The sequence below is a fragment of the Carassius carassius genome, chromosome 35 (assembly GCF_963082965.1).
Source record: "Carassius carassius chromosome 35, fCarCar2.1, whole genome shotgun sequence".
Lineage (NCBI taxonomy): Eukaryota > Metazoa > Chordata > Actinopteri > Cypriniformes > Cyprinidae > Carassius > Carassius carassius.
In genome coordinates, this window is record NC_081789.1 from 25,499,339 (window position 1) to 25,517,154 (window position 17,816).

Here is a 17,816-nt window from a genome sequence, read left to right on the forward strand (position 1 = left end):
TCATTTAGTTGCAAATGCTTAGTGTTGCGTTGAATTTTTATTACATTTTATTATTTTATTATATTTATTACATAGAACGCCCAGATTTATACATTGGTCTTAACTTCTTTCTATTCTACCTGCTGTAGGGTCTGATCCTGGAGAAAGGACAAAGATTAGTGGTGAACAGCAGTTGGAGTCACTGTAGCTCTCTGCCAGGTCAAAGGTTGGTGGCTCAATGTATGTCCGGCTCATTTTGTCGACGATGAACTGTTGCACCGCTAGCACAAGTTTATCCGGTCTGAAGCAGCGCAGCACCACCATGCGCTCCATTCCCACTACTGTGCGCCATTTCCCGGGTAACTCCTCGTCCTGCGGATGACCCGAATCATAAATCTGCTTCCACTGTGTGATATTCTCCTGCACATGTTCAAACAATCCTTCCAGGCAAGGAAGTTGAGAAGCCCGAACCACTTCGGACCACGATTTATCCGAAAGCCACTCAGGGGCCGGGTTGGGGTAAGGGTTTTCCAGAGCAATGCCTCCAGTGAGAAGAAAGCGCCAGACGAGGTCGTCGACCTGACCTTTGCCCTGCATAATGCCGACGGTCAAAAGCAAAGAGAACAGCAGCTTGTCCTTCTCGAACAGAGAGCGGCACACATTATAATAAACACGCATGGTGAAGTGATCCAAGATGTTAGCTATGCGGATCTGTAGGTCATCGCTAGGCGTGCTGTGAGCGATGGACTGCAGGTACAGATTGATGAACCACGTGAGAGAGTATTGGTACATGGGGTCGATGTTTGCCAGATCCGAGATGCAAAAGAACAGAATGGATGAGTGTTCTGCAACCGGCCGGTAACCCATTCGAGTTTCGTCAATCTCGTTTTCAGTCACGCTCGCAATTTTCTGCTTCTCAGAAATCTCCTCTGACAATATCTTAGATGACGAGAGAACCTTAATAGCGGTTTCGTCTTCTAGGATGTTTCCCTCAGAAGAAGAAAGAACCTCCAGGATTTTGTTCTCGATCTCCTTCAGCTGCTTATTGTTGGCTGCGCTTTCGAGAATCAGCTGGTTTTTCTTCTCCTCGAGTTCTGGCTTCTCTTTAGCGGCGACGATCCCCAGAAGCTGATCTTCCAGACCCAACGGTGTGATCATGAAGTTCAAGAGACACACTTTTACCGCCACCTCCGGCAAGTAATGTGGATTCCTCAATCCTGTTGTGATGTAGAACCGGAAATCGCTCGAATACTCCACAGTGTTTTCACCAAGTTTCATATACTCCACACCCTGCTGCTTAAAGGTCTGTTTTAGGAGAACCGGCTCTAAAATTGCATCCAACTCCTCCCCAACGTTCTCCAGGAGGACTGGCGTGCCGAACTGGATGGCGTTCTCGAGGGTACGGACATAGTTGCTATCTGAGAGTTTGATGATGGACAGTTTATTGGCCTTGTTCATGTTTTTGACCCATTTGTTGGCTTGTCCCTGTGGGTCGATCATGAGTGGCCAACGGCGAGAGTTTGAGACAATAATTCCATTGTCGGTGGAAAATGCGTCCACTGGTAATCCAGCGATCTGCCACGATCGGATCAGCACCTGGTTTCCGAGAGTGTTGCTAAGTGTGAAATCCTTCGAACATGGTATGTTTTTCTCATTGCACAGCTTGTGCCACTCTCGCTGACACTCCATGCGGTAATCAACAGTGAATGCGCCAAGATACGACACCATAGCCGAGGACAAAAGCACGTCTCCGGTAAGATTGGTGTATTTGATGCCAAGGAGCCGAGCAGCCTCCGTCCACCTGTCTTTTTCTCCTCCCAGACCACCGATTAGTTTTTCAGCTCGTATTAGCTTTTGGGAACAGAGCTCTATGTTTGCTTCCAAGTCTTTTTTCTTCTGTATCATCCCGTCAAATGTGTCATTCAACGCCTGCAGACGATCCTCCACCTCCTTCAGCTCGGCACGTTTCACAGATAACTTCTGCATCTGCACGGCTAACTCCTCCTCTGCTTCCTTTAATCTTACTTGCTTGGGGGCAACGACTTTCGCCACACGTTCGTATACTTCCATAGCACGCACCCATTTGCAAAGGCCCTCGCAAGCAGAAGACACACTTTTGATTACTGAAGGCTGAAATTCTGGGTGGTCTACGAACTTTTCTCTGATTTTCTTAATGTTAGGTGCAGGTATGTTGTCTTTATCGAACGTCTTAAGGCTCTCGAGGAACTTCATGTCACCAAGAAGCTTCTTAGATGGTCCCCAGAAATCCTCAACCATCTTTCCTGTACAAATAATGTCAAGCACGTGTATTTAATCGTCTTTAAGGATAGAGTGTGTGATATATTTCACCTGTGTTTCTCATGTGTGCAACATTCTCATACCTGATCCACCTGGGTCTTGTTTCCTCTCTGGTTTAATGCCCTTCATGACACAGATGGACTCCATGACCAGTTTGACAGCTCCAGGAGGATTCTGCATCGTCTTCAAGACAGTAATATCAGCCGGCTTCAGTGTGTCTAGAGCAGCGAGAGCTGCTTCCAGCGCTGGCATCGCTTCTGCAAGATCTCCCTCACACTCATCCTATCCAACAATAAATTAACTGATATAAACTTCTCGATCATAACTTTACCTAAATGTCCTAATACCCCAAAATATCCAACTGCTAACAACTTTCTGAGACTCCTCGACTGAAAGAGTTCAACTAGTCCACCAACATCATTAAAGACTTGTAAATTCCAATATGTTTTTTTTTGTTTATCTATTTATGTATTTTCTAACTTATCACGTAGACTGAGAATTGAAGGAAAAATCAGGAACATGAGAACATCTGTATTATTTTTTTCAATTGCATAGCTAAAACTTTAGACCAGGCATATACTTTAAACATGTATGTACAAATAAATGTTAATACTTGGCCAACCCTTTGAATGCAATCCTTTACTAAACAACATTATATTATATAAAAGATACGGTTTTGTCCTGTTAAGAATTTATGTAATGTAATTAAAAGTGTTTGCTTCCATTTTTGTGAGCCTTAAACAGAATGCTCTGATGAACATTTTTCCCAACTTTACCTTGATGGCTTTAGCAGCAGCTGCTGCATCATTGGCGACTTTCTCATCAGCACTGACGAGCTCTTTCTTAGCATCCACCTCCACCGTCTCTTTCTCTATCTTCACCATCATCTGATCGGTCTGTTTGGCTGTCTCGATCAGTTCTGGCTGAAGAGCTGTGAGCTCCTGCTGCATTACTGCTACCTGCACATCACAGACAAACAGCACTGTCAACATCAATTTATTCAGAGATAATGACTATCTACATTATCAAATCATGTATTTAGGCCTCTTGTTCATAAAAAAAAATAATTATAAATAATTTATCATGATAATATATAATTGATAATTTGCTGAAATGTGTCTGAAATCTTCATATTTATCTGAGACAACCTATGAAAACGGTTCTATTTCACATTTTTCTAATTTTAATACTAATTTTAATAAAACAGTTAGAAAATGTATATTTTTTTGTTTTTAAAAATCTGAGAGAAAAAACAATTATTTTTATTAAATTAAATTTTTTATATAAATAACAAACAATGGTGGAAAAAATATAAAAATTATATTGTGTTATACAATTATAAATTAATATATATACAGCGGGTAAAATAAGTATTGAACACATCACCATTTTTCTCAGTAAATATATTTCTAAAGGTGCTGTTGACATGAAATTTTCATGTAATCCATTCATACAAAGAAAACAACATATAGATACAAAGAGTGAGAGTAAATATTAAACTAAACTAGATAGATATCTAGATTCTACATTAACGTAACAGAATTAATTATATGTACTGTATGTATTTCAAGACATGTATTACAACACTGATTGCAGATGAACATGAAGAATAAAGAGAGTATTATGAAATGACTGATGAAGCGTTAATATCTCCCGTCTTACCTGAGAGGCAGCAAAGTCAAGTTTCTGCAAGCCGACTATGTATCGATTCCTGAGCTCATTCACCTCATTGCGTTTGGAGTTAAGCAAGACTTTAAAGGTCAGGATGAGTTCCAGGTAGGAGGTAGGAGTCACATAATTATGTCTGCGCAGCTGGGAGTAGTAGCGCTCAGACAACACTCTGACACTCTCCTGGAACGTCTTACACATTTCCACCACCCTGAGAATAAAGCAAAACTGACAATGTAAGTCTTTATATCTGAACACAATCAACTGCTAATTGAAATAAATGCAGGCTCATGACCGCACTCCATCCGGATGTTGTCTTCCATGTCCAAATCCTCAAGGAACTTGTCGGCGACCATCTCCAGAGCATCTTTGGGCCAGGCCTGAAACCAGTCTATGGTGCAGCAGTTAATCAAAGATGGGAACATCCTCAGACGATTGCGGAAGCCTTCGCCTATTGGGCTCATTGCTATTGGACAAACATGAAAACAGTTTTATAGAAGCTTACAGAAGTATACATCAAAATATTATACCAGTCAGTTGATTACTATTTTTAATCTAATTAATTACATGATGTGTTGATTAACTGATCTAATTAATTGCTAAATAAATTTGACTGATATTACCAAACAAAAAAAAAAGATTATTTAAAGCAATTTTTGTGTTAAATGCATTTTATCTTATTTGCATTTTATTGCTTTTTTGTTTCTTTTGATTGCTTGTATTGATAAATGTAATTGAGAAAGTATCAAGTACACATTACAAATAATAACTTTAGGAAGAAATATTTTATCTGATTCAGCATAATATCTATTACACACAAGCATTTAGGCTACAACATTGTAACATAAACAATGGAACATAAAAGAAAAGATAATTTGAGAAACATCTTGGTATTTTTAACTCATACAATGAAAGTAATTTAGTAACCAAAACAGCTTTGTTACCAACAGTCTTCAAAAATCCTTATTTTATGTTCCACGAAAGAAAGATTTGAAACAACGTGAGGGTCTGAAAAAAAAAATTGGGAGGCTGAACTATCCCTTTAATGTTTTTATTATTTTTATTATTATATTCGTATTTTCTAATGAAATTATACTCTAAATAAGAACCTACATCAGCCAGCAGGTGGCAGTCTTCATTTGATTAATTCAAACGAATGATTCATTCAGGAATTCAGTAAATGGCTCTCTCTATGAAAGGGAGCTGTGAAACATTGATTCATACAATTCGTTCAAAACATGGATTCATTCAGAAACTAAAAGACATGCAAGACAATTCTGCTGTGACTTTAAAGGTAATATGTTCACTGCAAAATTGAGCAATCAATGTTGTGTTTAAAATATAACACAATATCAACTTATTTACTGAACTGTTGTATAAAATCATATTTAAACTCGTGACTCGTGATTAGGGACAAAATCAGCACTTGTGTGACATTTTTCTCCCTACTCGCATTTATGATATCGTATGATATAAATATGAGACAAAAACTCATAAAGGAACATTTTTTGACCCAGTATCTTGAATTGTAGGGCATAAATGCATTTATGAAGTTTTAGCCCTGCATTATATTTGTCAACATATGTTGTATGTATGAAATGTAAGATATTTTTTCATAATTAATTAATTTAGTTTACACATTAAACTGACAGCCCTAAATATAATATAATATAGTATAATATAATATAATATAATATAATATAATATAATATAATATAATATAATATAATATAATATAATATAATATAATATAATATAATATAATATAATATAATATAATATAATATAATATAATATAATTAATATATATCAGTACCAAGAACTATATGAAGGTTGGCTTTAACTCTGTCGATGAAGAAGTTGTACATGGAGAGCGGTGTGACGTCCATCTTCTTCCCTTCCATTTGGGCTATTCCCTGCATTTTTTCAATGATGTCAGCTCGCTCGTCTGATGGGAAGATGTTTGGCACGTCTCCTGTGTTTAGCAGCATGTTGATGTCCTCAACGAAGGCTTCGTCCTTGATCTGGTTGTCACTAAAGAGAAATGTAGTTTTCTTCCCCTCTATCCCTGCTTTCAGCATCAGGTTCTTCAGATTGTCACGCCAGTCTGACATGCTGTAGTTCTTGGTCAGTTCGATCTGGAACAGCTCGTAGTCATTGATGAAGGTGGCGAGTTTGGTGGTGCTCTGTCGCCCCGATCCGCCGATGCCCACCAGCAGCAGGTGGCCATTGTCTTGTTTCAGCACACGGCAGATTCGTGAGATGTGTTCGATGGCGAACTGAAACATGACAAGGTTCATGGGCGCTTTGCTGATGTTATTAAACTCCCTGAGGTAGAAATCCATCACCTCCGTTAATGAACTCAGATCTGTGATCTCGTCGTACGGTTTACTAGCTGAGTCTGGTTTGGCGTAGTCACCAAAAAACAGGCTGCGAATGCTGTCATCTTCAACTATACCAGATAGAGTGAGATGACTGAGGAGCTAGTTAGGGGAAAAGAAACATCCTATTAAAATAATAATTAAACTAAAGCCAATTCTACTATTAGAGATACTAGATAACCAGATCAATTTTATATAAAGTATTTAATCAGTTTCCTAGGTCATATTTCACCTCAAAATTAAAAGAAAGAAATAACTTAATTTCTTTAAAAAAAATGTTTTTATCAATAAATATTATTTTTCATTTGATTAAATTTTTTAATTATTTCACAATGTACTATTACCATTTTATTTACAGTATTAAGATATGCAGATAAAAAAATTAATATAATATAATAAATATATATATATATATATATATATAAAATAATACATAAATTAATTATCAGTATTTTTATTTATTTGAATCATTTTGGATTTTGGGGGTGAAATATTTCACAATGTAGCTATTACCTTATCGATGCTTTGTTTGAAATATTCTGCTGTCCTTTCTTTTACGATGTTAAAAAATGTCTCTCTGTCGTCATTATCAATCAGTCGATCATAAAACACACGATACACCTCATGAATCCATAAGCGGATGAGTTTATCACCTTCCTGTTGAAAAGAAGCACAAAACTCATATTATGAAAACTATTTACTGTATCTACTTTGCCTCTACATAGACATATACCAGTGTGTATGCTTACCTGCATGTGTGTAGATGGACAGAGCATTACGCCCCTAACCACCCTCGCAAAATCTCGCAGATTGAAAATATAATGAGATTTAGATGGTGTTGGGAGGAAACTCTCGATTGCATCCTTATATACTGCCATAGTAGCTTGAATCATGATTTTACCCAACCTACAACAAATACACATACACAGAAATATTTAATCCACACAGTGGCGACAAAAAACTATCTGAAGTATGCTTGTTCGGTTTTTATTCTAAATATATGTTACAACAATATTTTATATATATTTTAGTGCAATAGCACTGAGACATTTTTACATCCGATTTAAACTTTCTTCATGAACACACCTGTAGAAAGAGGCATCAAAACCGCTGCTGAAGTGCCAGTCAGTGATGGATGTGAAGATGTTGCTTAGAGTCTCATCATCGAATGTATCAATCGATATAATATTTAGGTGACGTGTAAATCGTCCTGTGAGGGAGGAAAGATGCAAAACAGTGACAAAGACTATGATTATGTGATGAGCATTTAGGATGAGAGATTTACCTGTAATGTCGTTTCTCCCTCCACCAGGGGGCCCCATAGCAGACATATACAGAACATCCTCGATGTCCAGTCTGGACGTGTCTTTTTTATCATACCAGTGATGATGATCGATCCACTGGCGCAGCAGTTCAATGGGCGGCTGAGCACCATATATCTCCTTTGCAGGCATGTTCAGATCATCTACAGAATGTTTTACAGCAGACAATTCAAATTTAAAGGAAATTTGCATGTTATTAAGTTAATTCACAATGCTCCACATTGTAATAAGTGTTTATTTTGACTTTATAAAAAAATGTATTTACACTTTTTATGTAAAAAAATAAATAAATACCAAAAGCTGTGCCAATACAATAATATAATTTTCATTTTAATTAAATGTTTAGTAATTTTATTGTGTAAAGCGGTTAAGTTTTACTCTTTGTTGTATCCAATATCAAATTAAAGGAAAGTAGCATGTGATTTATCAGGTTTATTAATAACTTAATCTCTTTGAACATAATATGTGGCACACTGTAATTTAATTAGAGTTTTGCACTTTCTACAAAACAATTTTTTTTGTAAAAAAAACAGAAAACATTTACATTACATAGAGCTGTACAAATACAACTGTATATTGTGATTATTTTCTTATGTTACTGCATCAATACCTACATTTTTAATCTTTATTTATTTATGTATCTGTGCATTCATTATTAAAATCTCTAGAGTTTAATCAATACAGAACAACTGAAAGTGCAACCTAAAACTTCTATTTTTCAAGAAAACTTGAAACTTTATATTTAAAATGACAGAAAAGTAGGTAGCTCTGCTTTAGCTGTTGAATACATTTAGCCAATCAGTGTCTGTACTGAATCTACTTCTTACCAACATAGATGATGCATTTCTTCCCCATCGGGGGCCCAAACACGCCCCTCCGGCGGCGGTCCAGCTTAGACATGATGATGTCCTGGGTTTGGTTGGCAGAGGTCCGGGCGGAGAAGTTAATGCAGATGGGAGTGTAGTGCTCCTTGGGAAGCGACATCAGGAAGTTGTTGTTGATCACAGACTTTCCGGTTCCTGTGGGTCCCACGATCAGTATGGGCACCTCATGTGACAGATACGTCCTGAGGAAGAAGAGCTGGCGTGACGTTTCTACCGTGGGTATGATAAGATCAGACACCTGAGAGAGAGAGACAGACATCAGACCCTGTGAGTACATTACCCTGCGGGATTTTCCTTTGGTTCATTCACCACTCTATATGTTTACTTATGTATTTAGAATTTACATTTAGATTCTTTTTTTGAGTTTATGATTAGATTTATAAATTATGTTTATATTAAATATTTACTTTTAGATTCAACTTTTATTTGTAATATTTAAATTTATATTTTATAGCTTTTTTTCATATAATAATTTAAAATCAATATTTGAAAACTGTAAAAAAAATTAAATTTGGTAAAAATTTTCATTTTCTGTTTTTAACAACGACAAAAAAAAATGAAGAAATGTATTGCAAAAATAAATGTACTTATTCCATAAAATGCACAGTTTTATATTATAGTTTTTATTCATATTTAGAATTTTGTATATATTTATTTTTTTTATTTTTTATTTCAGTAACTTAAAAATAAAAGTTTGAATTTTTGTATATATTTTGTTTAATTTTGTTTATTTTGTTTAATTTCAGTTAACAAAAATGTTGATTTTAGTTGCGGTTTTATAGTTTTAGTTAACTCTAATAACCCTGATCTTTGTGAACTAACTTTTGCGCCGACAGGTATGACTTTATCTTCTTTAGTGATGGATTCGGTCCAGTTGTTCCACTGACCAGGACCCTGCTTATGGAAATAATAATCATAGACGGTGCCTGTGTGGAGAACAGAACAAACAGACAAAATTCATAAACATGTTAGCTCTTAGCTTTGACTTTTGGTTTGATCAGGTTCTTTATGCATAAAAGAATCCACTAAATAGTTAAAAATCTACAGGGACTGGGAATAGGAATTATGAGAAAATAGTTATATTTTTTGCTTGTGCCTGGGAATCAGAATTGTGGGAATCAGAATTGTCCTATATTTACAGATTTGACATGACCATGAAAAACCCTGGCATTAAACGTCAACCAAAAACATTGTGCAGACCTCTCTCTGGGAACAGGTTGCTCTTGGTGAGTTTCACACTCTGGGGTCGTGGGTGATCGGTGTTTGTGCCCATGATAAGGTTTCGGTAGAAGATGTCAAACTTCTTCCTGCTGTTGCCGTTGATGGTTCCTCCCAGACTCCAGACCACAGCGAACACAAACAGGGCCTGAAGCCACAGTGTCACCTGCTGACTCGTCATAGATTCTGCTCCTTCCTGTCCCGACTGAAAAATCTCATCTGCACAATAAAATATGACATGAGCAAACAGATCACAAAACTATTGAGGATATGTGTAATGTACATATTTGTATGTGCATGTACCCAGTAGGCAGGTATATAGGCGCATCAGACTATAGGCCAGGTGAATAGGTGACGTCTGAACTAAGAATCCACACTCATGGTAAATAAAGTCCAAACAGGGTTGAACCAGCCAGTTAAAGAGATCAGTAATCTAAAACAAAACACACACAGGTGATCATTACATTCAGAAATGTTTATTACTTTAACATCATGTGGATGATCCCTCTCACCAGGGCTCTGTGCTCATCTGCCAGGGTCTCAGGTAATGTGTTCATGTAGGAGTCTCTCAGAGGCGTCCAGCCCAACTGATGCGGCTCCATGTAGATCATACCGCATCTAAACATAACACACACACACATACACTCTATCACAAGGCAACAAACATATTGAAATAAAATAAAAAAAACTTGGAGAGTAAAACCAAAGGTACATTTTATGCACATATTATAATAACGATTTGTTTCAAACTTATTTGCAAAATTTAGTAATCAAATGACTCTGAATTAGAAATTTGGTTATTTATTTTTAAAGAAACACTCCACTTTTTTTGAAAATAGGCTCATTTTCCAACTCCCCTAGAGTTAAACAGTGCATTTTTCGAATCCATTCAGCCGATCTTCGGGTCTGGCATAAGCACTTTTAGCTTAGCTTAGCATAGATCATTGAATCTGATTAGACCGTTAGCATCTCGCTCAAAAATGACCAAAGTGTTTCTATAGTTTTCATATTTAAAACTTGACTCTTCTGTAGTTGGTCTTATTACACGATGTAACTACAGGAGAAGAATAGTAAAACTAAAGAAACTTTGGTCATTATTAAGCGAGATACTAACGGTCTAATCAGATTCAATGATGTATGCTAAGCTAAGCTAAAAGTGCTACCGGAGATCGGCTGAATGGATTCGAAAACGGTAAAACTAAACTGTTTAACTCTAGGGACGTTGGAAAATTTGCCTCATTTAAAAAAAAGTGGAGTGTTCCTTTAAAATAAAAGACTTGAAAATTAAAAAAAAAAATGAAATCTTTCGAAATAAGTGAAAAATCATACTGACTGCAAACCTTTCAACGGTAGCCTTCATAATTATTTAAGCTGAATGTAGGGAGAGTCTGTTAACAGAATTTTTAAAAATCATTTATACATTTTATGTTTAATATAAAGATTAAATATGCTACTGCTAATAAAAATATTAGGAAGAAAATGAATGGGCTCAGTATTGTTTTACTTGAACAATGTGGAGCTGAGTGTTCTTTGTTCACCTGCTCACAGTAGCGGGTGACGCCTGCTCCAGATCCGCAGGCTCGAAGATCAGACTCATTTTAGGACTCATCTGAATGATCTCACCACTCATCAGGCACAGCTGTTCAACAAGCAAAACACATCACACACCAGTACTGAACCTCAAGTGCTTCACACGTGTTCACTGCAATATTAAAATGTAAATGTACCTTCTTGTTATCGTCCAAAACGGTGTTCATGTTCTCAATCCAGACCGCGTCGATTGGCCCGTCGAATATGATCCACTGGCGGTCGTCTGCTGTGCACTGGGCCTGTTGTCTGAATGAGGTGGCCAAAACACCGTCTGACCACTCGTGACTCACTGGATCGAAACAGCCATATAGCTGGCCCATAGTGATCGCCTTCGGATTAATGATGCGGAAATCTACCGCAAACTCTTCCATCAGACCTTCTATATTGACAAATAACAATCACACATACTTGGTTATGAATCTATGTAATTTCAGCACATTATTTTTTTTGGCATATGCATAAAAAAATGTAAATACACAACTGTTCAAAAATGTTTAATAATTTTGAAAAAAGACGCGTCTCATGTTCACCAAAGCTGCATTTATTTGATGAAAAATATAGTAAAAACAGTAATATTGGGAAATATTATTGTAGTTTCAAATAAATGTTTTTCTCTTTGAATATATTGTAAAATGTAATTTATTTCTGTGATTAAAAGCTGAATTTTCAGCGTCATTCTTCCAGTCTTCAGTGTCACATGATCCTTCAGAAATCATTCTAATATGCTGATTCACTGTTCAAGAAACATTTTTTTAATAATTATTATTCTCAATGTAGAAAACTGTGTTTCACTTCCATTCAGCTCTGCCATTTCACAATATTACAGCATTTTTGATCAAATAAATGCCATCTTGGTGAGCATTACAAACTTTTAACTGGTAGTGTGTAGAAACACACACAAAAAATTTAAACTAATGAAAGATAAAAATGCTATGGATTGATTACCCTTATAAAGGTCTCCCAAAGCTCCAGCCAGAACTTTATAAGCTGAAGTTTTTCCACCCATAGGCTCACCAACAACCATAAAACCGTGTCTGACGAGCATCATCTCATACACCTGCACACACGATACAACTGTTCAACCGGTTACTTTTTTCATTTAACAGTTTCAGCTTTAAAAACAAGCCTCAGTTCTCACACTATTATAAAATAGAGCTTTTCTTTTTGTAAGAACTGCTCACCCAATCAGATTACATTGTTTACACTGAATTTTATAATATTTTAATATTTAAAATAGCAGTGATCATATATAAATGACAAGGCAAAATTTGAGGAAAATAATATGAATGATTATAAAGATGTGACAGATTGAGTAGACAGACTTGGCATTGAGCAGATTCTGTACTTGTATAATTTTGCCAATGAACCACGGTACAGGCTGCAGTTTCATCTTGGCGATATTGTCATTCAAAGCTTTTAACAGTAACTCATAATCTGGTTTGGGCAGCACCACTCCAGGAAACAGGTCAGTGATGATTCCCTGAAACACACACAAACACAAATCAATAACCACATGCAAAGCCATACAAGATGAATATGCAATTGACATCTACACACCTGAAACAGTGGTAAATCCTGCGCGAGGAACTTGGCCATGTTGACATCCATGAGAGCTCTGAGCAGCAAAACGCTCTCGTCCTCTTCGGGGTATTTGAGTTTCAGGTTTCCCGCTGCAGTCAGAACAGATTTTACCGCACGCATCCCATAATCGTAGTGCGGTTGAGACGAGAGCTGCTCAGAGCACAGGCGATATGTCGCCACGATCTTCTGAGCCAGGCTGGAATACACAAAACAAAGGGGAACAACTGGAACATTTTCCGCAAAATTAAATGTAAAGTTATTTTACCTCCGGGATGCTGTGAATCCCATCGAATAAAGTGATATCTCTCCAATCAATCCATAATCTGGAACCATCATTGCAACTGTACGGAACAAAGCCTACAGACATGCAAATACATACAGTACACACAAAACTTCATGAATGGACCATGACATAAGAAAACAATTCCCATCATCTCAAAATGAGCAAAAAAAGATTGTTACAAGATTGTTTGTTTTTGGTTACTTTCAGGTTATCGGGCAGCTCTGCTCTGCCTGCGTATCCTGGGTTCATGGTGATAAACACACAGCAGGTGGGATTGAGAGAGAGCTCGGTTCCCTCGAACATAAACGTCTTCATGTTTCGCATTACGGCCTGCTGAATACTCAAAATCTGCTGGGCCACCACAGACAACACCTCTACCTGACAGAGTGCAACAAACATGTCATAATAAAGTAGTATTAGTTTAATTTACTAATTAGTCTGTCACATCATTACCGACCTCTATCCGGTTGAACTCGTCGAAACATGCCCACGCTCCGGACTGAGCTAAACCTTTGAAAAATTTACTCATCGCTTTGTAGTCCAGACCATCAGAACAGTTGAACACCACACACTAAACACACATTTACATTTATCACTTACTATACATACAGTGAAATTAACTTATTAGAATCACCTAAACCAACATAATCAGTGTTTAGACTGAAACAGTAGCTTAATATATATCGGAAAAAAATATTGTGAGCACCTGTTTGGCGAGCGCTTTGGCCAGATCTTTGGTCGTCTCTGTTTTTCCAGTTCCTGCAGGACCTTCTGGAGCTCCGCCAAGATTCAGCTTCAGAGCGCCCATCAGAGTCCTGTGGACCAATCAGCATTCAGTAGCTACGTTTACATGCACTTTTTTCTAACAGTCTTTTTTTTCTACAAAAAGACAGCCGACATTTGTGTCTGAAGTAAATATTTAGTAAACATCCAGTTCGTAAGACATAAATAAACATACGCATGTCCATGTGTTGTAAAACGTGTGAAAAACTCTGCCTCACGGCATTTAAAATGATCATATCAGCACACATGATTATATGTCAGAGCACCTGTAGCAGCGGTCAGTTAGTGGTGTTATGACCAGACGTGGCGAGTTGCCGAGATATTCGTATCCGTATCTGATCACAGTGGTGATCATCCGCAGCATGACCTCTCCGTCCTCCCAGAAATACCGCAGCTGGGAAATCCACTGGAAATCATTCAGAGACGAAACGCCATCCTGTGCAAGCTTGCACACAACATCACGTGCTGTGTGAGAGAAAGAGTCAAAGCTCATGAACTATACAGGCAATACAGAAACAACATGCAAGAATGACACTTACCATGAACATCAATGACAATAAGAGCTCCCAGAGTCATCCTGGCCCCACCTGGCAACTTCCCTCTTACCAGCTCGACTATATCAGCGATCTGAGCATTACTCTGCTCAACATAAGCCTGAAACATATGCATGCCACGATATTTAGACTTTCTGACCGGCTCCACTCAATCTAATCTACCCTGAATGAGTTTGTGTGCACTTGTGCTCACAGGAAGAGTGTTGTTCTGTATGGCGTCAGATACTTCACTGGTCCAGAAGATACAGGACGCACAGATCACGACCTGACCAGGCCACAGCAGCACCCACTTCTTCCTGGGCATCTGAAACAAGCAGAATCAAGCACACATGATGGGCTGATCGTACTGTACATGTGCAGTGTTTGTGTGTGATTATACCTCTGAGTACTGCTCCATTCCTTGTTTAATGACACCTCTGATGCTCATCAGCATTGTGTTTTCAACCTGCAGGAGCCACTTCTCAACCATTCCCTAAAAAACACGATACAAATTAAAAAATGTGGGTATATTCTCATGACGATTAATCACTTCTCCCCTGAAAATTCTCATTACTACAATACATTTTGTGTAAATCCCATAACTTTTTAAAAACATGCAAAGTGATGATTTTATTTAAATGAACACATTAAAGACTGTACAACACTGCACAAATACTTAAATTAAACATACATTTTTGACATTACAGTTTTGAGAATTGTGAGGAAAATGTTAGAAAAATAATGTCACAATGCACAAAAATCTTAATGGTCCTAAAATAAGGCTTCAAAAGGAGAATATCCATAGAGTTTAGCTATCTATTTTAGCTAAAAATGTATATAAATCAGGCGTACGCCATCAGTACCTTGGCTTTAGCTGGGTAGATGGTCTCTATTAAGGGAACGATCTCTTTCTCTGAGCTGATCATTCCTGTGATCTCCAGATCAGGAGTGAATTCTAGCTTAGCGATGCCCTCAAAACACTTCTTAAGATGAGGCTGGACACGCAGTGGATCCTTCGTCTCAGACAAGATCTCCAACATCTCATCGTTAGACAGGAAGAAAAACCTAGACAGTGAGAAATAAAGTTGACTAATAGTGACTCTAAACTGAGATACAAGAAGGTGTTATACCATCATAGAGAGCTAGATCTAAAAGTTTAATCATACCGAGGGAAGAAGAGTCTCTTTGTTTCTAGGTATGAGTTCAGACCCTGCTGTATCTCCTCCAGGAAAGTGTTGGACTCCTGAAGGCGACCCAACATGTTAGGCTGCTCTGTGGCCACCAGCGAACGCGTGTCCTTCAACTGTTAAAACATTTAACACGAGTATGGACATCTGGTTTATTTATTGATCATTAGTTGCTGCTGGTCTTTAGTTTAGTAGATACACTGATACAGCTAATAACGATCACACACACACCGCTTCAGCAACAATGTTTTTCCAGTAAGTGTCTACAATGGCAAACTTGCGTCCGTTCTCTGGCATCTGAGCAATGATGTCCTCTGAGCTGAAGATGGGCTCTAGATACATCCACATGCTCTGACACTGCAACATCGCGTCCAATATATCCTGCATGCTCTGCAACTTCTCCTCCCAGGTCTAAAGAGAGACAAAGCAACAGAACTATATAAAGAGTCAAGATTCATATTATTATCATTTGATTTGGTCATATTATGTAAGTTATTCACATCATATTATTTACAGGATCATACTGTATCGTGTACAACAAAAACAATGAATGTTTTCATTGTGCAGAACTAAACTGCATAAGTTGTCATGGATGCTGTTGTTACTCATTCCATAAAAAGCTTAAATCATAATAGAAGTCATTTACATAAAGACTTCTTAAAGGTACACTAGTACAGTAAAAAATGATGATTTCGTGGCAGGAAATAAACTGAATTGATTACTAAAACTAAAAGTTATGAACCTTTGCATCAGCCTCGATTGGCTTGATGAATGGAGATCCTCTCATAGTCTGAGTCTTGATAATGTGATCGTCCAGCAGCAGCTGAATATCATCTACTGCCGACAAAACACTTGTACCCTTTATGGACAAATATACATGCACAAATGCACAATAAGAATAAGAACAAAACTGCTTTATATAACAAGTAACGTCATTTTTAATGATAATTTTTTATATATCAGTAGTGATGCACCAAAAGTTGCACTGAGGTTCATTTAGCTGAAAATCAAAATAGAGAATAAAGTACATTTAACAATAAATTAACCTAATTTATTTAGTAATCAACACTCAAATAAGAACAGTTGTATTTTAACAAATACAATTAGATAAATTAAAATTTCCAGTTTTATATCAACTTTCAAACACACATTAAAGTGTGTTTTACCGACCGTGTCCTTATACGGGGAAAACCCAAAGCGGAGCTCAGCCCACTCTTGTTTCATTTTCTCCAGAGACTTTTCCAGAGAGAATTCCTTACTGGCGGAAGCACCGATTTCCTCCAGCCTGCAGACAGAGAGAGATTCATAAAAGAGTCAGTCTGACACAATCAGATTCACACTGCACTGCTCAACGAAAATTAGGAAAATACGTTTTTTTACAACCACAAATAATTTGCGATTGTCAAAGATTAGCCTTACTTTTCTGAATACTCTGACAATCCGAGCTCCACCATCTTGAGGAGTGGGGTGTCCTTGTCCGGCTTAACATCAAATCCCACTGTATCACTGATCTGATATCAGCCAAACAATTATAAATAAAACAATTAGCATTAATCAAAACGAGTAAATGCAACTTTAATGGTAAATATAAACAGTAACAAAGGCAAAACAATAAAAGTTTCACTGACAGAGATCAATAAATCTTTGTGTATATTACTGTCATACCATCTCCCAGTGTCTGTCCTTCAGGCCTGGATTGCAGATAGTTGTCAGAATGGGAAGGTGTTGTTTGAATTTGTCAATCTTTTTCTTGAAGTTTTCTGTGACCCGTCCGGGAGACGTCCGATCTGAGAAGAGCTTTGCCAGTTTGTACATGGTGCGCCACATGTTTCCCAACTCCTCTGACACCGTTTCTGCATTCAGTTGCTGGAATGGACCTTGAGAGTGCATGCACAAGACATGAAAACACACACACACACACACACACACAATCACATGTTAAACTAATATTCAATGTCACTGCTTTAGATGCTTTGAAACATTTGAGACAGAAAGCAATGCCTGAGACTGAAAAACAACATCGTCTAAAGCAACTAAATTATGTCTTTCTTTATTACACAAATGTTTATCCAATCAAATGCATTAAATCATGTCTGTGATGTAAATAGG

The 17,816-nt window shown here is 37.4% G+C and overlaps 1 protein-coding gene across 1 annotated transcript in view; it reads right to left on the reverse strand.

Moving 5' to 3' along the window:
• The window catches only part of dnah3 (dynein axonemal heavy chain 3), a 33,095-nt gene that overhangs the window by 4,799 nt on the left and 10,480 nt on the right, over positions 1–17,816 (reverse strand). Inside the window, exons 18-52 of the mRNA XM_059525171.1 lie at positions 17,373–17,584; positions 17,127–17,218; positions 16,878–16,992; positions 16,450–16,566; positions 15,939–16,118; positions 15,687–15,823; positions 15,384–15,585; positions 14,921–15,013; positions 14,735–14,845; positions 14,527–14,641; positions 14,254–14,452; positions 13,911–14,019; positions 13,662–13,775; positions 13,406–13,582; positions 13,187–13,278; positions 12,898–13,117; positions 12,686–12,820; positions 12,286–12,397; positions 11,478–11,719; positions 11,289–11,389; positions 10,263–10,368; positions 10,054–10,183; positions 9,733–9,969; positions 9,355–9,458; positions 8,476–8,770; positions 7,612–7,791; positions 7,413–7,536; positions 7,076–7,232; positions 6,840–6,983; positions 5,762–6,428; positions 4,246–4,411; positions 3,940–4,156; positions 3,054–3,236; positions 2,361–2,559; positions 120–2,261 (exon numbers count right to left, since the gene is read on the reverse strand). Coding sequence (XP_059381154.1) covers positions 120–2,261; positions 2,361–2,559; positions 3,054–3,236; positions 3,940–4,156; positions 4,246–4,411; positions 5,762–6,428; positions 6,840–6,983; positions 7,076–7,232; positions 7,413–7,536; positions 7,612–7,791; positions 8,476–8,770; positions 9,355–9,458; positions 9,733–9,969; positions 10,054–10,183; positions 10,263–10,368; positions 11,289–11,389; positions 11,478–11,719; positions 12,286–12,397; positions 12,686–12,820; positions 12,898–13,117; positions 13,187–13,278; positions 13,406–13,582; positions 13,662–13,775; positions 13,911–14,019; positions 14,254–14,452; positions 14,527–14,641; positions 14,735–14,845; positions 14,921–15,013; positions 15,384–15,585; positions 15,687–15,823; positions 15,939–16,118; positions 16,450–16,566; positions 16,878–16,992; positions 17,127–17,218; positions 17,373–17,584 — 7,926 coding nt within the window. The remainder of the gene's footprint in view (positions 1–119; positions 2,262–2,360; positions 2,560–3,053; positions 3,237–3,939; positions 4,157–4,245; positions 4,412–5,761; positions 6,429–6,839; positions 6,984–7,075; positions 7,233–7,412; positions 7,537–7,611; positions 7,792–8,475; positions 8,771–9,354; positions 9,459–9,732; positions 9,970–10,053; positions 10,184–10,262; positions 10,369–11,288; positions 11,390–11,477; positions 11,720–12,285; positions 12,398–12,685; positions 12,821–12,897; positions 13,118–13,186; positions 13,279–13,405; positions 13,583–13,661; positions 13,776–13,910; positions 14,020–14,253; positions 14,453–14,526; positions 14,642–14,734; positions 14,846–14,920; positions 15,014–15,383; positions 15,586–15,686; positions 15,824–15,938; positions 16,119–16,449; positions 16,567–16,877; positions 16,993–17,126; positions 17,219–17,372; positions 17,585–17,816) is intronic.